General features: G+C 41.0%; 1 protein-coding gene across 2 annotated transcripts in view; it reads left to right on the forward strand.

Moving 5' to 3' along the window:
- The window catches only part of abca5 (ATP-binding cassette, sub-family A (ABC1), member 5), a 36,885-nt gene extending 16,563 nt beyond the window's left edge, over positions 1-20,322 (forward strand). For both annotated transcript variants that reach the window (XM_030754728.1, XM_030754729.1), the window contains exons 9-38: positions 276-423; positions 1,330-1,507; positions 1,793-1,851; positions 2,256-2,542; positions 3,410-3,529; positions 4,363-4,501; positions 5,359-5,449; positions 5,646-5,785; positions 7,004-7,123; positions 7,223-7,424; positions 10,051-10,217; positions 10,995-11,122; positions 11,347-11,484; positions 11,567-11,680; positions 11,815-11,985; positions 12,076-12,189; positions 12,384-12,521; positions 13,038-13,106; positions 13,193-13,281; positions 13,559-13,682; positions 13,839-13,956; positions 14,067-14,158; positions 14,518-14,672; positions 15,440-15,515; positions 15,634-15,728; positions 16,026-16,145; positions 16,234-16,386; positions 16,476-16,555; positions 16,642-16,697; positions 16,843-20,322. In XM_030754728.1, the coding sequence (XP_030610588.1) occupies positions 276-423; positions 1,330-1,507; positions 1,793-1,851; positions 2,256-2,542; positions 3,410-3,529; positions 4,363-4,501; positions 5,359-5,449; positions 5,646-5,785; positions 7,004-7,123; positions 7,223-7,424; positions 10,051-10,217; positions 10,995-11,122; positions 11,347-11,484; positions 11,567-11,680; positions 11,815-11,985; positions 12,076-12,189; positions 12,384-12,521; positions 13,038-13,106; positions 13,193-13,281; positions 13,559-13,682; positions 13,839-13,956; positions 14,067-14,158; positions 14,518-14,672; positions 15,440-15,515; positions 15,634-15,728; positions 16,026-16,145; positions 16,234-16,386; positions 16,476-16,555; positions 16,642-16,697; positions 16,843-16,983 (3,822 nt within the window). In that variant the 3' untranslated portion in view covers positions 16,984-20,322. The remainder of the gene's footprint in view (positions 1-275; positions 424-1,329; positions 1,508-1,792; positions 1,852-2,255; positions 2,543-3,409; positions 3,530-4,362; positions 4,502-5,358; positions 5,450-5,645; positions 5,786-7,003; positions 7,124-7,222; positions 7,425-10,050; positions 10,218-10,994; positions 11,123-11,346; positions 11,485-11,566; positions 11,681-11,814; positions 11,986-12,075; positions 12,190-12,383; positions 12,522-13,037; positions 13,107-13,192; positions 13,282-13,558; positions 13,683-13,838; positions 13,957-14,066; positions 14,159-14,517; positions 14,673-15,439; positions 15,516-15,633; positions 15,729-16,025; positions 16,146-16,233; positions 16,387-16,475; positions 16,556-16,641; positions 16,698-16,842) is intronic.
- Positions 20,323-20,439: the final 117 nt, after the last annotated feature.

Here is a 20,439-nt window from a genome sequence, read left to right on the forward strand (position 1 = left end):
AGTCCCCTCTTATCTTATCAATATCCTGCTAACTTTCTGCTGGTGTTCCTATTTTTATTTAGTGTTTAATTTAAAGCACTCTTCTACTAATTGCATATTAATTCATAGTTAATATTAGGATTTTTGTGCTGCTTGCTAAAAATGTCAGTAAAAGAATCTCTCAAATGCCGTCATTTTTCAACCTTCTGGACATCTGGCATATACCTGTTTGCGGAAAGATGAATGAAGGCACAGAGCTGATCTCTCAGCGCATCTATGTCTGATATGTATTTTAGGTTGTTTACTTGGAGGCACAGGGAGACGGTGCTGTCTTTTCCTCTCTGACCAATGGTCCTCATCCCTTGTATGTGCCACTGCTGATGCTGGTTGTGGACTGCATCCTTTATCTTCTGTTGGCCATTTACCTGGACCAGGTACTACCTGGTAAGTGCAAAAGCATTTGAACTTAGCCTGGTAAATTGTTTTTGCCAGTTTATTACAAGCCCCAGCACAAAGCCATAAGTTATTAACTTAGTAAATGTATCTAAGTAGCCAGCTGCGTCTCTTTTACACAGTAACTAAACAGCTAAAAAATAAAGAACTTTAAAAAAGTTAATAAAGAACATGGCAAATGTTATAATTTGTACTGTTTTACCTGTTCAGCTGATATGTACTTAATTTCAGGTAAATTTTATTTATATAGCACCAAATCATAGCAACAGTTACCCCAAGACCTTTTATCAAGACATACAGTGAAATTGCGTTCCAGAACACTCATCTAAGGTAAAGTCCCTAAAATAATCACAGAGAAAACCCAACAATCAAAGTGACTCCTTATGAGCAAGCACCTGGTGACAGCGGAAAGAGGAAAAGAAAAACAAAAACTTCTAACAGGTAGAAAAAGCTCTCTTGCTGGTATATGGTTCTTTTGGTATGCACTGCACTCTTAAACCCACTAAATTCAATAGCTTGTGCCGAGCAATGGTGGGCTGTCATTGTGCAAAGTTAAAGCACAGAACAACATGCTGCTTGGGAGCTCAGGGAAAGACCATTGTCTGAGTCTGGCTTTATCAAATTTTAATTGCTGCCCACTATGATGACTGCCCATGCAGCAAATGGAGTTGAGGCATCCAGCCACTGGCAAACAGGGAGATGAAAAATAAGGAAAAACTGATATCAGGTGTTTGAATTCACTGAATTATACAACACAAATTTGAGTCTATATCCCCACCACATCAAAATAAACACCGCTGCGTAACCCCACCGCTGGTTGAAGCTGTTGGGGTTATCAGCTTTTTGATTGATGATTGTCTGAATCATGATTTTTATGACACACTGTCTGATATGCAGGTGATTTTGGAATGAGGAGGTCCTTGGTGTACTTCCTGAAGCCGTCATACTGGTCCAAACGCGGAAGGCATTATGTTGAAGTAAGCTCAGTGTACGACACCGAGGTGAACGGTGCTCTTAGTGGAGACGAGTCCGTCGAGCCAGTTTCTCCCGAGTTCAGAGGGAAAGAAGCCATCCGGTAAAGCCTTGTCTCACCAATATTTTATTGAACATTTGAATGGATTTTTTTTTTTTTTAAAAAAAGCTTACCACTCACATAATGCCTCTCTTAAAAGTATGTATACAGAGGAGAGAGTGAGGCTTTGAGAGCTTCTCGTAGATATCAACTTCAGGCTCAGCTCTTGGTTGAGTGCCAAACACCAGCTCCACTGTAGGATCAGCTGAGGACAGCCTGTAACCTGAGAGCTGCTCTTCAGTCTGCCTCAGCTTCTGTGTTTATGCTTGTTTCTTTTGTCTCTGACAGCATCAATAACATCCAGAAAGTGTACAAAGAAAAGGACAACATAGTGGAAGCTCTGAGGGGTGAGTCCTGAGTCCTCTTTTATGCTAGTACCCAGCATGAATCATGTGAAGGTCCCTTTTATAATGTAAGGTAAAGATCCTACAATATAAGAAGGAGAACCTCAGTGGTGGGGAGGAAGAACTCTTTTAACAGGAAGACACCTCAAACAGAACGTGGGTCATGGAGGCCCAGAAATGGTCATTATGGAGAAATGCTGTCAATATGCTAATTGGGTTAGTCTGCTCTGTATGAATGTAGCAGCTGACAATACAATTTGTTTTATAAAAAGCAGAAAATGTTTTCTCTTGTTTCTCAGAGTGAGCCTAATTTAGCTTATTACATTACGCACTATTGCACACTCATGCAATGGACTGGAGTGCTGAAATAACATCCCCTTTCTCCACCTGCTTCCTTACCTTCTCAGGTTTGACGTTTGACATCTACGAGGGCCAGATTACGGCTTTGCTTGGACACAGTGGGGCTGGAAAATCCACTCTAATGAACATCCTGTGTGGAATCTGCCCTCCGACTAATGGCACGGCCACCATCTACGGCTCCCCTGTATCGGAGATTGCCGACGCGTCCGAAATGAAGCAGCTGGTGGGAATCTGCCCTCAGTTCAACATCATCTTTGATGTTCTTACTGTGGAGGAGCACCTGAGGATATTTGCTGCCATCAAAGGGATCCCACGAGCAGACACTGATGCTGAGGTAATGATAAAAAGTATTGGTTAAAATATTCATATAGTACAAAGTGTGAAAAATGAATGTATACAAAGTTAAACCCCTAATTGCCCTTAAACCTGCCTGTAAGCAGAAATTTGGTAGTCTGTCCTGAACAGAAATACAGTGGAGAATTCAGCCCTTGTCACCAAAGAGCCAGCAGATGAACCTGGAAATGTATCAGCAAATCATGTTTTTGTCGCACACAATAGAATTTAGAATATCATATTAAAGCTGTAGGTAAGTTCTTTGTTAACCATTGGTCTGGCATTTGTTCAGTGCTCTGGTGGGATTGGCTGGAGATCCTGTCAGAACTCTGGGTTGAGCTGTCAGTGACGTTCACATGTTTGCATACAGTTTTTATGTCCAGTAACTATTGATCCAGTACATTAGATAGGAACTTCAAAGGGATTGATTGCCCAGATGGCTGCAGAGTTGATTCTAGAAGGTCTTTAAATTCACTGTTAAAAAATAAATGAGACCCAAGATAGGGTTTGAGTTTAGAGTTAAGGTTTACAATCTCTGCAAATATTAGAAATGTGGATAAATTCCAAAGCATTTTTTTTTTCTTTCTCATAGTTTTCATGAATGCGCATTAGTGATTCCAGCAGGATAACATTTGAGATCACCAGTTTTAAGTTGGTTGCAGTAGGGGGAAAAGTCATGGCTTAGGTAATGAACATTACCACAAATCTAATCAGCTAATTAAAACATTATGGATACGATGGTGCTCAAATCCAGTGATGGTGTCCAGCTTAAGCTAGGAAGAGTGTATTGAGTTTTAAAATTGTTCTTTAAAAAGTTGTTTCAGTAAGATGTTTGTTGATCCTCACTCTGATTTTCTTTCTCTGACAGGTTTCAAAAGTACTGAAGGACCTGGACTTGGAGAAGATCATGACAGCTCAAGCCAAGAATCTGAGTGGAGGCCAGAAGAGAAAACTCTCTGTGGGCATCGCCATTCTAGGAGATCCCAAGGTATGTGTGCAAAAGCTCTTGCTTCAGTTTATTTTTGTAGGCATCAGAGTGGAGAGTTTGCATCTCCTGCTTAAAATAAAGTGGGTGGGTAATAGCTACGCTTGCTTGCTAAATGCAGTAATGGTGAACTGTTCCAATAGAGAACCAGTGAAATTCTCCGCCTGGTGCGAGAGAGACTGATGTGATCATATTGTTCAGTGTGATCAGCTATGCCTGCATGACCATTGACTGGAATGGATAAAGTGGGGATTCCCTATATCTAGCAGCTGACCCTGGTCACTGAACAGCTGACAGTAGCTGATAGTGACAAACTGGGGAATCCCAAATGTCTAAATAAAGCCAGTTTGTTTATAGTGACATCAGTTCTAGACTGCATTATGTACTGTTAGGTGCATTATGTAATAATATTCATGTGGACACATGACTATAATATGATGTGAATACCATTAGTATGCATTATGTCTGGCTTATTGTTATAGTTCAGGGCAGGCAAGTCTGAAGAAGGGCAACTGTGGCCTGAAACATTACTCGTTAAAGGTTTTGGATTATATTAAATTATTATTCAGGGGATTTTTCTGGTGTGTGGACTTCCTTCCCTTTGTTTTTATAGTTCAGGGCAGGGCCTCCAAATTAGGGCAAAATAATTCTGCAGAAGATAAGATGTCTGCTGAAGGGGTTTCTTTTATGAAATGGGTCTGTAATGTTATCCTGATATCTACATTTATTTTATGTTTTCATTAATTGTGGGAGGATATCCCCATCAGTGATGGGTCTTGTTAAATCTAGCTACTGGTTCTTATTGAATAACATCAGTTTGTGGGACTTTCTCTCAGATCCTGCTCTTAGACGAGCCCACAGCTGGCATGGACCCGTGCTCCAGGCACCAGGTGTGGTCGCTGCTGAAGAGTCGCCGGGCTGGCAGAGTCACTGTGCTCAGCACACACTATATGGATGAGGCAGACATCCTTGCTGGTATGAATACTCTTTGTTGCATAATGCACACAAACCCGCATTTTTAAAACCAAATTTTAATTTTCATCTTTCTTCATAAAACCGGTTCACTGGATAAACGGTCTTCGCTCTGTTGATTCTTCAGTTTGAAGCGATTTGTATGAGGTTCTGATCCACAGCCAGTGCACATGGTGCGAGCACTGACTGGCACAGAAACGAAAGCCATGGATTGCTGCACACACAGGCAGCAGCTACTGATTTTTAAATTTTATCTAAAAGGATCCGGGTAGGTTTAAGTGGAAACTGTGTTTAGAACTCTTTCACTGCCCTTCCTGCTGTCAGAGTGCTCTTTCTGACAAGCAAGTGAGGCTGTTACACTCCAGAGGACTCCAGTGACAAAAGCAGTTACTTTATCTTGTAAAATGCAGGACTAATTCATTTACTGCTGCCTCCATGGTTCCCACAAATTACCAAATATTTTAAGTGTTGTCATGTATGCCTATTTTAAGCTATTTACTTTAAAATATGTTCTTTCCAACTTCAGTGATAATAATTATTATTGGATATTATTGGATCAGCGGTGAGTCTGTCTCTTTGCTGCAGGAGAACTTTAAGGGTGAGATTCAAGGTGCAGAGGTAGAGCGGAGGCGAGGCTGCTCAGCACACAGTTGAGCGACAGGAGAGCTGAAAACACTGGCGCAGCTTTACTAAGAAACGTTTTACTTGACTCGGCATCAAACTACATATTCACTTTCTTCAGTTTTATACTTCAATCATAAGAGCAACAAAAGTTTATCACCACCCAAGTTGTAAACATGTAATTTGTAGTAAATTCAGTGCTTGATCTGATCCTTTTTTTTTTTTTTTTTTTTCTGCAGATCGCAAAGCTGTGATCTCTCAAGGCCAGCTGAAGTGTGTTGGCTCCTCCCTGTATCTCAAGATCAAGTGCGGTGTAGGATATCATCTCAGGCAAGGACCCCTTTAATCAGCTCTATTAAGAAAAGCATATTGTACCCCTCTTTCATTTAATCAAAAAATAAAAAACACAATCCCCAAGAGGAATAATCAAAAAAAAAAGTGTGTGTGTGTTGCTGCATTTCAGTGTTTATTAACCACAAGTGTCTTTTATTTAACTAGATTTAGATGTTTTCTTCATCCTTTCCAGAATGTCTATCAATGAGGGAAGTGATGCAGAAAAAATCACGTCTTTGGTTAAGCAGCACGTTCCCAAAGCCAAACTATCCCAACAGCACGAGGCAGAACTGACATTCACGCTGCCTTTTGAGAGCATGGATACATTTCCAGGTTAGATCCATGGATGCACCCATTAGTCACATCACACGTGTACATTAAAATGTGCCAAATAAGCTCCCCTTGCTTGGCTCATCATTACTGCCAGTGACCTACTGCTGAAACACATACTGCTGTAGTAAAAATGTATTAAAATATCTGCTTCAACATAAACTACATTAGGAATCTTCTCAACATGTTTCAAGGTTTAAAAGTCAGTTTAAGCTGAATCTCTTCAAGTCATACAGTTTGGTCATGTTTTCACACATTAAACTCGTTTTGTGCAGGGATGGGATTCAGTAATTGCTGCCTGCTTTCTGTAGCAGCACAGATGCGGTCGTGCACATGTACTTCCAAATGTGTACTTCAACTTGTATTTTTGGGTTTAACTCTCTTGCTCTGACATTGTGCATTGCAAAGAAAAATATCTTCTTTTATGGTAACCATAACTCCAAATCAACTGCTTAAAACTCAAACCTGAATCTGCACTGGGGCAGAGCAGATTGATGTGTCTCAGTGTAAGGGGTGCCATAGATGGTTTATCAGGTCAAATTTGAAAGTCCGTCCATCCGTTCTCTTCTGCTTATCCTGGTCAGGGTTGCGGGGGGCTGGAGCCCATCCCAGCTGTCATAGGGCAAGAGGCAGGGTACACCGTGTATAGGTCGCCAGCCTGTTGCAGGGCTAACGCTTTCTTCTAAATGATTTAACTGGTTCAGCTACGCTAGGGGTGCCCAAAAAGCGGCCCGCAGGCCACTTCCGGCCCCACCCCCTTCTGGTCTGCGAATTGATGTCAAACATAACACACAATTTGACCCTTTAAGTTACTTTTTTGACATTTCGCTTAACCCTCATAATTGGAGGGGAAGGCGAAATGTCAAAAGTAACTTAAAGGGCCAAATTGTTATTTTTGACATCAATTCGCAGACCAGAAGTAGGGGGCGGGGCCAGAGTGGCCCACAGGCCGAGTTTGGGCACCCCTGAGCTACGCTTTATGGCTAGTTGATTAAAAATCTCATGTTTCCATTATATTTAGAAATTCTCCACTTTTACACCTTTAAAAGTTGCTTTATGGAACGTGCACTTACTGTTGGGCTTCTTTCTGTCTCTGAAATATTCTTTAAAAATGCACCCAGACACATTATTAAAAACAATCTAATCTATGACTCAGTTATGATTCAGCTTTGACTGTAAGCCATGCAGAGCGCTGAGTGGTCATTAATTTATTTTTCATAGGCCTGTTCTCAGAGCTCGACTCTCAACCCATACTGGGAATAATCAACTATGGAGTTTCCATGACAACACTGGAAGATGTTTTTCTACGGTTGGAGGCAGAGGCTGAAGTGGATCAAGCTGGTGAGTGTGTCACCAAAGTGATGCTTACTGTTGATGGGTTTAGAAAAAAAAAAATCAAACGAGCTCTCTTACTGAGTAAAATGCGTTTCGTGTTTCCAGACTACAGCGTGTTTAATCGAGAGCAGGCGGAGGACGAATGCGACAACGCGTCCCTGGACGATACAGACCTGCGGCTCCTCACGTTCTCTGACACCAAGTCGGACGCTGTGACAGGTCACGCCCTGTGGCGGCAGCAGTTCAGCACCGTGGCATGGCTGCACATGCTCAATATGCGCAGGGAGAGGAAGGCCTTCATTTACACGTGAGTGTTAGAACGGGAAAAAAGATAAGTGCAATCTCAGGTTAGGAAGACGGGGTGGAGGTACCTAATTTTGTGAGCGAGCTTTCTTTTCATAAAGGAAAAGATGGGTAAACCAAGCTTCATATTTATTAAGGGGTCATTCATATATTTCGACATTTTCCAGAGCGTACGATGGGGGGGAGGGGGGTAACACCCAGCGTCAGTAGAGTCACAAAATGACTCTACTGACGATATTAGATGGGAACAAGCTATGAGTGCAGCGCAGCAGGTGTGGAAAGCAGCCAAAGCTGCCGGAGATAAGTTCAACAAGAATTGCAAGCATTGTTCCAAAAATGGAAACTGCATGCAGTAAACCGCAGAAAACTATGATGGATTTGGCCTATTTTCATCTATGCTGGCCCGTATATTTGTGCGTAATCTGGCGGCCGGCACTTTTACCAAATTTTGTGCAATAAAACTCGCTGTCGGCTGTCTCAAAAGTTGCTAAAGGACGAATTGAGGTCCGGGGGTGTGTGTGCTGTCCCCCTCGGTGCTGAAGAGAGGTCTGGGCGATGCCACAAAGGGACGCAGTACGAGCGCTGTATGTGCACAAAACATGGTGACAGCGGAGTTTTCAGGTTTCCGGTGTTGTTTCAACAAAATGATTTCCTTTTTTTTTTTTTTTTTTTTTAAATAAATGTTTTTGCTTTGCTTATATCGGTAAATATACTGGTGCACAGGATTTATGAAGGGCTTATATATAAAATGAAGAAATGACTTGTTCTTACTCGCATTAATAAAGAATATATTGTAGCGTCTGTTAAGATGTTGAAGAAGACGGCGAGAGATTGTCAGCAAAAGTTGCCCTTTTATTAACAATTGAATGGTTGCTGTGTCCCACAACCATGCCAGAAACAACAACAAAACCTGACTCCCTCTGACTCTCGCTCTCTCTCCCTCCGTGCCCACACATATGTTCAAGGACCACCAAAACAGTGGGAAATCACAGAACATCTGCACAGAACCATCTAACTTTAACAGAATCGCTACAGTATGAAAGTCACTTTGCCAAAAACGGACGGCAGCTTCTACCATGTGACAGAAATGTTTATCTTTATGACTCAAAATGAATTGATATCATTCATAAGAGACGATGGTTGAGATATGCTTGACAGATTATAGGTCTGCAAGTCATTTACAGCAATATAAATACCAGCAATAATTTTTTTTCAACAAATACTGGAAATCACTTTATGGCACAAGACCGACTATGACAAATCGCTCCACTGCCACTCCAGTGTGTGGCGGCGTGTACATTTTCCGTACATGAAGTACAGTACACATTCACATTAAAATGCAAATCAGTTTATTGTACCCTATAAATTCTAATATTTAGGTATATCTGTTCATTACAGGGTGTACCCTGCATCTCGCCCTACGACAGCTGGCATAGGCTCCAGCCCTCCCGCTATCCTGAAAAGGATAAGCGGAAGAGAATGGATGGATGGATTTTTATTAGTGCAACAATACAATGTTTTAATAGGTAGGGAAGAGTATAATTAATACCACAATCATTTTCAAGACCAGGAGGTGTTTATATAATATAAAAACAGGTGTGTGTGTCCTCAGTCACTGTAGTTGTTTGAGTTGAGTGGCGGGGGGGTAGCGCTGTGTGTTTTTGTGGCCATCAGTGAAGCAGTGATGGCGTGAGAGCGAGACAGTCAGTCAGGTTCATTCCTTCACGCCTGCACAGTTTTGGTGTGGTTACGGCCATCAGGAACCGTTGAATTATAAATTAAAGGCGACTTTTGCTGCAGTCTCTCGCCGTATCAAGATTAATGCAGAAGCACACGGCCTAAAATTAAAGTTTTACGAGATCTTGCAAAAGTAAATCTTTTTTTTTTTTTTCCTCTCCTTGCGGAGTTCCATAGTTTTAATACATCCTAGTACATTACAATACCAAAGAACCAGGTGAAATGAAATGTCATGAAAAAAGATCAACATTTTCTTTGTATGCTTTTTTTTTGGGGGGGGGGGGGGTCTGAAAAAGAGTACGCTTTGTATGCTCTGGAAAATGTCGACATTTGTGAATGACCCCTAAGTTTATATGATATAAACTGTGCCTTGGTAGCTTCAGCTGCTGCATGGCTGAGAGAGAGGGGGACACTGCTGGATGAAGGCTATTTGAGCTATCACTCATTGGTCAAGCTGCTCAGACTTCCAGACAGAGACACAGGTGGATGTAACTTTAAGAAATATGGTTGAACTGAAAAATAGCCATGTTTATCCAATGAAAAATAAATTAGACCTAAAGTTCAGAAGAATTTGCAATAGAAACTGCAAAGTAATACTGGTTTCCGCCCACCTGTTTGTACATCACGACTACCAGCTGGTGACATAAGTCAGGGTGGCAAATTGTTACAGATGAAGACGACCTCAAATGCCAAACACAGGAGACACCCTGAAAGAAATATTACAGCCATATCAGGCATTTCTTTAAGTTTCGTGCAATGTTAAAAAGCTTATTGGACCACATGGATCGGTTATTTTTAGCTTTAGCTGGTTTTGTTTGTTTTTATGTTGTTTTTTTGGACTCTGTCATATGATGAAGCCTTTCCTAACTCTAACCACCTCCCTCCTCTTTCAGTCTGGCTTTGTTCCTGGTGTTGGTGTCTGCAGTCCTCGTTCTGTCTCTGGCCACAGGAAACATCCAGATTCACTCCTCAGACCGCCAGTTTTTGCCCATTTATCTCCTCAAGAGGAACCAGGCGCCCCGGAGATACGCCACAAGCCTGCTGGTTCAGAACTCATCTGGTGAGTTCTGCAGATAGAAACCAGTCAGCCACCTCAGCCTTGTATGAAAGTGAATTAGAAGACTTTTTGCTTTCAAGATATTCTTCTTTTTTCTTCCTGAGTGAAACTTGAATCAGAAATACTTTTAGTATTTCTCACAGGGAAATTTGTTTCATTACAGCTGCTCTCAAAGACACAAATGTTCCAGTGTAAAGAGTATAAGTATAGTAAATAAAAGGAAGAAAGCAAGAGTGGAAATAATACTTGATACAGTATTTTGGCATTATATACACAGTATACAGACTATATTAAAAATATTAAACCTAAGTGTGGTGTGCATAAACGGCAGAAACTGAATTGCAGTGTAAACCGATTTTATTCCACATTGTGTAACTGCACATGAGATATTCTGAGCTATTGAGATTAAAAGTGTGCAGTCATTTTAATTGTGATACAGTGCATGATGGGATACTGATGCATTGCACTGTTGTGTGAAATGTCCCACTGACCATAATCACTGCGATACGTCTTGTGGGTGTAATTTAACCGACCTCACTGATGATGATCTGAGCAGTTCTTTTATTCTCCATTTTGAGCACCACGCGATGCAGTTCTCAGTAAGTATGCTCTCGTCCTCCTCACGGCTACAAACTGTGGGCTCAGACAAAAAGCATAAGATCATGTGGGCTTTCCTCTGAAGGGTGTATGAGCTCTGCTTGCACTGCTGCCCCTGTGACTCAGTAGAGAATGCATGTTGGATGATCCTAGCTGTGCATTTTTTTTCTTTTGTACCTACAGGCTCTGATATTTCTGACTTCATCCACAACCTCGAGTCTCAAGACATCAAAGTGGAAATGATGAAGCAGAGTGACTACATGGTTGCGGCTCCCCACAGCGCTGCCATCAATGTATCAGGATCCAGCAAGGTCACTTTAATATTGCACAGATGGAATTTAATTACTGATAGCAGATATTAGATAAAAATTGAGCACCTCCACTTTATCTATCACAGTGCTTGTTTTCCAGCTGAAGTGCTCTTTGCTTGAGGGCTGCTGGTTCCTCTAACTGAGAGCTTTTTATTTAGATGGAGTGTTGTTGTGTTTTCCAGCATGTGATGCTGTTAACACCTTGTTACATGTGGTGTTCACAGGGTTTCAGATACAGTGTTGCATTTAACAGCACAACAGTTCACTCCTTGCCCATGGCTGTCAACATACTGAGCAATGCTCTTCTAAGAGGTCTAAATGGGACCGGACAGATCCGAACGTGGACCAAACCATTTGACTATGTGAGTATCTTTCACAGATACAGATTTAGATGGCGGGCATCTTTTCCAAGACACTAAACTTTTCCTTTGTGGCATCCCTCAGCAAATCCCAGATGCTACATCCTATGCTCTGGTTTACATAGAGGCAATCGTACTGGGAATGCTGGCAGCTGGAATGCCGGCATATTTTGCAATGGACCACACTCGCGATCGAGAGGTAACCAGTTAGTCACTGAAACTATAACGATTTTATCTCTTCAGCAAAGAATTTAGGACAGAAAGAGAAGAAAAGGTCTTATAGATGTGAGAATATGAGGCCAATGAGCTTAGCTTGTGTTTTTTCCCGTGCAGCTCAAGTGTCGCTCGACTCTGCACATCTCTGGACTGGTACCATCAGCGTACTGGTGCGGCCAGGCAGCAGTGGACCTCCCCTTCTATTACCTAATCCTGTCCTGTATGATCACCGTCCTTTTCTCCTTCCACACTGGAAACCTGCTCACCTCCGGCAACCTCACTGCTGTGGTTTGTCCAGCTGCTTAAAACACTGTGGCTCAGGCTTTATTCCTCTATAATATACACCGACTTCATCTCATGGCTTCTCTCCTGTCTCAGGTCCTCTGCACCGTTGGCTTCGCCCCAGCCATGATTCTCTTCACTTATGTGTTTTCTTTCGGCTTCACCCGAGTCCAGAGCAACAGGGATTTCTTCTCCGTCATCTCCATGATGGTGAGGCTCAGAAATAATAATGCCACACATTGCACTATAAAATCATTCACAATAAAATCATTGATTTCATGCTGTGTGTGTGTGACACTGAAAGAGCTTCTGCTGCTGCTGCTTAAGGGTTATTGTGATTCTGCTTTTGATCGAATGATCAATGAAAGCTCTTATTATTGCAAAATCATTTACTTGTGCCTCAGGTATGTGTCGTGTCGGCGTCAGTGGTTCAGTTGTCCTTCGTGAACAACAATCCAGGTTTAACAAGAACCCTGCACAACATCTTGTGTTTCTTCAACCCGCTCTACCCTCTTATGGGCTGTCTCAACTGCATCACCGAGGTAGGAGCTCAAGACAGCAATTGCTTTCTTTGCTATCAACAATTGCTGTCATACATGACTTGGAGACACATACTTTACTTTAGGTGGGGCTAAAATTCAGATTATTTTTAAATATGAATATGTTCTCAGTTAATTTCCTGATTAAGTAAAGGCTTGATACCATCTTCTGGTACAAAGCATTGCATGGAAGTCCAGTCAGGCCCTAGTTCAATTAATATCTCCCAATACTATCGAATGACATTTTGGACATAGGAAACAACTGCTATGACTTTCACATTCTGTTGGGAGAAGTCAGTTAATATTAGAAGGTTTTAAACAAGTTTGAACTATTAAAGAATCCGATAAATCAATCAGCTAAAGAGAAGAGGAACATTTTCTCTTTATTTCTTGAAATCTAAATGGAATATTTCAAAAACAGTGACTTTTCCTCCAAAATTCTTAAGATACTTTTGGGAAGGAGGTTTTGAACAGTGGAAAGCAGGAGTCATGTCATTAAGATTTTTTCTCCAATTTCAGGCCACCTTTCTCCCATCTCTCTATGAGGAGAAATTCCTGTTGAAGAACCTGCTCATTTCAGTTATAGCTGTATGTATCATATTTCAGGTAATTTGGGCAGAAATGTGATAAGCACGTGGCAGAATTGTATTTAACTGTAATCCGTCTGTGCTCAGCCCTATCTCCAGTGCATCATTCTGCTTCTCCTGCTCTGCTGGCTGGAGATCTATTATAGAGGGAGGACGAAAATCGATCAGCTTTGCAGGTGACAAACAGCTTTCAGGTCATAACTCTGATTACAGGAACATCCGACATATTTATAACCCTCAGTGTTGAGGTCGTGGTTATGTGTCTTTGTATCTCCAACAAAAGCAAAGTCTAAAAAGTTTGTGAGACCTTTGGAGTTACCCTGAACAGATTACTCACACAGTGTGGTCTGCTCTTGCTCAGTGTCACAATTTTACTAAAATGAAAGACAAGTCATTTTTTGGTGCATTTATGGAACACATTGAGGCACTGATGTTCTTTTATAATGTTCACAGGATCTCACCCAAGTCAAAGCCCAGAGTGGAGAGGAACCTAGAGGAAGGGCTGAATGAAGATGAGGATGTTCAGATGGAGAAGGCGAGAGTAAAAGAGGCCCTCAGCTCTCGGTCCTGTGAAGAGGCGAGTAAATGTGTCATCTTCATAAATTAAGGACACTTTTAAATTTTGGTCTGAGTGGAAAATCCCAATATGAATCAAGAGTAAAGCAGCATCTTGATTTCTTGTTACTCATCAGCCATCGTAAGGTGTTCGCTAATTTTATTATTATTTGTTTAGAAACCGGTGGTGGTTGTGAGTAACCTGAAGAAGCAGTACAAGGGCAGGAGAGAAGGATTTTCTCTAAACAAGAAGAGGACGCTGGCTACCAAGAACGTCTCTTTCTGTGTCCGCAAAGGTGTGTTTAGGATTTTTTTTTTTTTTTTTTAATAATCAAGCAGACGGCTGCTTTTCCCCTAAACAAGCGACTTCACCCAAAGTCTAAATCCAAACCTGCTGTTTCCTCAGGTGAAGTTCTTGGACTGTTGGGCCCCAATGGAGCAGGAAAGAGCACCATTATGCATATGTTGTCAGGTGACACTGACCCCACTGAAGGCCAGGTACAGTAGAGATAATACTGAAAGCTTTCCTCTGTCTCTTTAAATGATTTCTATTTAATAATTGCACTCGTATATGCGCGCATTAAAGCCGGTGGACAACACCAAAGTAATCTGGAATTTAAGCATAATTATGCTTTTTTATTTTTCTTTCATTCATGTGATAACAAAGAAAAACAATTTCTGAAAGGAATTAAATGATACTTTTTTGCACAGGTCCTTAAAATTTCAGGGACACCCTCCGTATGCATTAGTAGAAAAAGAATCAAAAATCTGTTCTGTCAGCTGACACCCCCCCCCCCCCCCCCCCCTCCCCCCAATACATAAATAAAAAATAAAAGCACAAAAATGTTTTTCTCCAGGTGCTGATGGGAGACTACAGCACTCCTCTGGAGCATGTGGGCTACTGTCCGCAGGTGAACCCTCTGTGGCCCCGGGTCACTCTGCAGGAACATCTGGAGATTTACGGCGCCATCAAAGGCCTGAAAGGAGAGGACATGCCGGGGATCATCAAACGGTAACGTTTCGATCTCCATCTCAGGAAAAGTTTCATCATCAGGACTGTTTTCCTCCTGGCATCAAACTGCAGTTTTTGTTTTTCCCCTCTGACAGTCACAGATGATTTAGAGCAGGAAAAACAAGCTTTCATCCAGAGTTGGGTTGTAGCAGAAAAAAGGACTCAAACAAGTGCTTAAAAATAAAAAACAAAACAATTTAGAATTAAATGATTGGTTAAGTTAACCAACAAACAGAGATGAAATGTGATATCTGTTAGACTAACTATGCTCATTAGTTTCCCATAAAACATACAGTATTTACCATAAAGCAGCAATGAATGAACCATATCTAATCCATACTGAAGGAAAGTGAAGAGGTGCAGATAATGTTTTTTCCTCCTGCCCTCTTTCAATAGACAGTTGCTGATTTTTCACATACAAATTTCATATTTGCAGCTCTAATCTGGAGTGTGAACACTATCATACATTTGCCTTTGCTGAAACTTCAAAAGGATGCTATGACTATTTTCAATATTTCACTGCCCCGAGTACTTGACACAGAAACACAATAAATAAATAAATTTATTTTTGAGCAAATACTGTAGATTGTAATGTTTGTCATCCCATTTAAAAAAAAAAAAAAAAAAAGAGAATTTCTTTTGTAAAAGATGAGATTTTATTTTTTGGTTTTGTTTTTTTTAATTCAAATCTGATTTTAACATGAAAACCTGGTAGAGAGGAGCTGTGTGACGCTAACCACAGCTGCTGTGACTCTTGTTGTTGTCAGTGTGGTGAATGCTCTGGAGCTGAAGGACCACTTGAACAAACAAGCCAAGACCCTGTCGGCGGGACTCAAGCGGAAGGTGAGAACAGGTTAATGTTATCCCATTAACCTGCTTGAATTTAATTTTAATGCTGTAGTTTTCCTGCTTGATAATAAAGTATTCATCAGAACATTGTAACATTGTTGTTTAACTCCAGTTGAGCTTTGCCTTGAGTATGATTGGGAATCCTCAGATCGTCTTACTGGATGAGCCTTCATCAGGGATGGATCCAAAGTCCAAGCAGCGCATGTGGTGAGATGATATTTGTATTACAGAAGCATTCTTCTGCCGTTTACTTGTTTAACACGTGCATCGCTCAAGATGTCTCACATGAATGTTGTTTTTCTTCTTGTTCATCCACATCATTCATTTCTGTCACTTTCAGCTTTTAATGCATGCATTAAAGAAGTTCACTGAACAATATATTTTAATTTCATCAGCATTATGAAAACAAAATGCCACCATTAAAAACAAAAATGGTGTTTTAATGGTGACAATAATAACAATATTTTTATTGTTGACTGTCTGACCCGTGTTTCCTCCGTGTAGGAGGGCCATACGCGCTGCTTTTAAGAACCGTCAGCGTGGCGCCATCCTGACCACTCACTACATGGAAGAAGCCGAGGCTGTGTGCGACCGCGTCGCCATCATGGTTTCTGGCCAGCTGAGGTTCACTCTAACAGCCGCTTTCTTGACAATTTCTCAGATGTCTATGTCTCAAGATACTACCATTTAATATTTTGTCCTTTTCCTACAGATGTATCGGCTCCATCCAACATTTAAAAGGAAAATATGGTCGAGGTTACAGTTTGGAGGTGAAACTTCGAGAGGAGCTGACTGGGCTCCAGCAGGTGGCGCTGTTGCATAAGGAGATTCTCCGAATCTTCCCTCACGCTGTCCGGCAGGAAAGGTGAGGCTCAATTGAAAATGTGTGTTTTGGCTGATAGAACTGTACTGTGAGCATGTTTTATTCTGCATCTGTGTATGCTGTCTTTGCAGCTTCAATGCGCTTATGGTTTACAAGATCCCCATGGAGGATGTCAAATCACTGGCCCAGTCTTTCTCCCAGTTAGAGAGTGGTGAGTGACTGCTTATCTGTTATTTCACCTCCGCAACTCTGCAGCTTCTGCTGTGTACTTGATCTTTTGTCTTTATTTCTCATCAGCCAAGCAAGCCTTCAACTTTGAAGAGTACAACTTCTCCCAGTCCACCTTAGAACAGGTAGGTCTGAAAGTCAAATACCAAGTGGTCAGTTTTGTACTTCTATCTATATAAGGACAAAATCACAACAACAGTCACCTCAGGTGCTACTTCTGCTCGATCTGGATTATTCACACCAAGCATTCCCTGTTTCTGTGTCCTCCAGGTGTTTATGGAGTTTGCCAAGGAGCAGGAGAACGAGGAGGATGAGGTGGGCTCCCTCAGCACAACTTTCCAGTGGCAGCGACTGCGCCAGGACGGCTCCGTCTCAGTCAACCACACAGACAGCATCGTGCACCAGCTCTGAAGTCCACCTGAGAGGGAGCGGGCCGGTAACTGACCAGGAATCCGAAACTACCAGGCTTTGACGCCTGAGGGCTCACTCCGGCACCCCCCCCTCTGCACGCAAACTGACGCCCACTGCCTTTAAAATGATAATCAGACTTGGGTGGGTGGAGGCGGGGCTTGCATACACTAGGACTGACTGTGTGTTTGGGCTCAGGGCTGTTGTGGCCTCTCTCTGTGAGTCTGAGGAGCACGTGTGTGTTACTCTTGTCCACTGGTGCTCCATGGTTTCTGAATCTCATTGACCGAGGGGCCTGCAGTCTATCTCAGCACGCTGATGTGACACTTACTCTTCTTTCTAATGTTTTTTTATCTTCACAGGAAGTCCGTTAAATGGGTAATAATATATAAATATATATATATAATATGTAATATTTATGCTTTGTAATCCTTTCCATCCATCCTCCTCAGGAGGGGCATTATAGTAAGTGTGTTTGCTTGTCTCTACAGGTGTTTTTGTCTGTTGTTTGTGGAACAGTTTTTTTTTTTTTTTAAAGCACTACCAACCAAAGCAGCACATCTCTGAACCACACCTCCTCACTTATTGGCACTGAGAAGTACCTTATGTTTGTTAGTGTCAGTAGCATGTGCAGAAATGGTCTATCAATAATGCCGGGCTGTGGAATGAACGCCTGTCTACTAACACACTCAAAAAAATATGATATAGCTCTTGAAACCTTTAAAAAAAAAAACAAAAAAAAAACATGTTTGCTTTTTGTTCCTCTGAGGCTGAAGAAGAATGTCCCTTCTCCTCATCTTACACCAGCATCTTCATTTTAATGTCCAGACACACGTTTAAACTCCCCATTCTCCAGAGTTGTTTGAGCATGCACGCTCACTGAGGAGGTCGGTTATTTTCAAATGTGGTAGCCGGTTTTTGGGGGTGAACGATGATCGTTCCCCTGCGGCCTTCCTCTCTGCAGGATTAGTGTTGAACCCAGATGAGGGGGGATGTAGTGTAGAATATGCACACCAGTACATGTAGCACACCGCCCTCATCTCATTATGTTAGCCAGAGGCGGATAACCTCTGACGTGGAGAGGTGACGCTTGACGTTGGATCTGCATGGGGCTTGTTGAGCTGTTCTTTTGATAACAGATTTTGAATGTACATTTGGCCTCCAGAGAGGAGGGTTTGAAACTCAGTGACTGCTCTGTTTCACTTTTGGTGCCACTTTGGATCATGCAGCTTGTTAACTTGGGCTTACATAAAGTGTGTATTGTGTTTTAGTATATATTAGTACAGGGGTGTCAAACACATTTTAGCTTGTGGGCCTTGTTAAAACTATTGCTTACCTTCATAAAGAAATGACCTCCAAATTTTTCCCTTTCTTTTAGTGTAAAGAAGTTAAAGCATTTACACATTTAAAGAAATCGGTTTGTAAAATTGCAGAAGTTTTGGCTGATCATTGCTTGGATTTTGTTCTTTAATAAAAACAAACTTTCTTTTAATTCCCAGAAATTTTCATCTTTTTACTCTGTAAAAAAACATATTCAGTGCTATTTAATGGTTATTCAACAGTGGGGGGGATGCACATGTTCTCAAGTTTTTTTCCTGGAAAAATAGAATTTTTAGGTAGTGATGATGCATGAAAGCACAATTGGTCCACATACTCTAAATTTAAAAAAAAAACTTTTTTTTTTTTTTTTTTAGTCATTTCATAAATAAAAATGAGGCCAAATTGTTTTTCCCTAAATATGAAACATTCTTGCTTTACAGGTAAATTTGTGTTTTCTGATATTTTTTTGTCACTTTAGCTGCGGGTAATATCTGTCAGTAAGAAGGCGGTTAGGCTGACCTCTGACTCAGATGAAATTAATAGTTCAGACTCTCATAAGGACAAAACTTTATACCACTTATATTTCTCCAATTTATTTGAATTTTCACATTGTGTTTGACACCCCTGATGTAATAGATCTGTACTAGGAAGTACGTAGTTGGTACAATATCTATCAGCAAACCGACAAATTGTAATTCTTTCATGACATTCAGGTCGGAGGATTTTGGGTTAAAGGGAATTTAAGACATTTTTTTATGAAATTTTATTTCTTTTGTGATCACAAATGTTTGTTTTTTATGTTTTGTTTTGTTTTTTTTAACTTGAGAGCTTTACAGTATGATGTGCTAACATAGGGGTGGACGGGAACAGAAGTGTGCAGCAACATCACAACTGGATTATACGAGCTTCACAGGATGTGTGCGTTTGTGTGTTGCAGGCGTGCAGGTGTCGTCCACCTCTGGGGGACAGAATTATTATCTTTCCTTGATTTTCTTCTACTTTTCAGAAAACAACCAGGAACTGAAACTAAATTTTAAAAGCATCCTAATGCTATATTAAATGCTATGTAAATGAAGATTCCAGCGTTTAAATTATTTCCTGTCCTGAGCTCGATCGTGTTTCTCTGTTTTACCCAGGCTGTCAGGGATGAGTTGCCTTCATGTGTTTTTTCATCTGTGAGGCTCTTTTTACTTGAGATGTAGGAGCTTAGTGACAGAGCTGTTTGTAAAGCTGTGAAGTGTTTTAAGAATACAGTCATTAAACTGTATTACATACACGAAAGATTTGAATAGACCTTTTCTGAAGAAAGCGACTGGGATTTCTGCTGACAGACTGCATTACTTGATGTTATGTCCTTTTTAAATGTGAAAACTCTGAAACCCTGTGGAGGAATTTTTGGTTTTTGGGGGGGTTTTGCACACATGTAGCCTTTTGTCCGCAGACTGAGTATAAACACTAACTCTGCTTTAAGTTGAACATGTGTGCTGAGTATCGACGAGTGGGTTTCTTTGGACTGGCCCATATATACTACTGTATGGAAGTCCATTTTATATTCATTTTCCCAAGTGCAATGAATGATGTTTGTTAGGATGTGTGAATTTCCTCAAACATTCATGTTGTGTTTCAGTAACATGTAGCCATCCAGAAACATCTGCTTTTTTTTTTTTTTTGGACTTATCAAAAAGTACAGAGCATTTAGTTGAAAATAATTCACATGGAGAAAACCAAAATATTCTTTAGCTCTGCAGCAAAGTGTTTAGACGACTGGCATCGAGGGGAGCAGGTTTCATTTTATTTTCCTGGTGGTGGTAAAATTGCACTATTTCTGGGAAATTTTATAACCTTTCTTTATATTATGCAATCTTTGTAAGATTATTTGTGCACTGACTTTATTTTTTAAGACTGTGGTTTAGCTGTGTGCTGTATTTGCCTCCTATTGCACCCCTTGACTGAATGGCCACGTGTCATTAAAATCTGTGGTCTCTACATGACCTTTTCATGATTAAATGTTACTGTAAAATATTTCTTGTCCTTTTTTTGGGGGGGGGGGGGGTTGTTTGTTTTTTTTTTGTTTTTTGTTTATTTGTAACACACTTCAGAGATTCCTTAAAACACAGTTTGGTGGAATGTGGGACTATT

Source organism: Archocentrus centrarchus, chromosome 19 (assembly GCF_007364275.1).
Source record: "Archocentrus centrarchus isolate MPI-CPG fArcCen1 chromosome 19, fArcCen1, whole genome shotgun sequence".
Classification (NCBI taxonomy): Eukaryota; Metazoa; Chordata; class Actinopteri; order Cichliformes; family Cichlidae; genus Archocentrus; species Archocentrus centrarchus.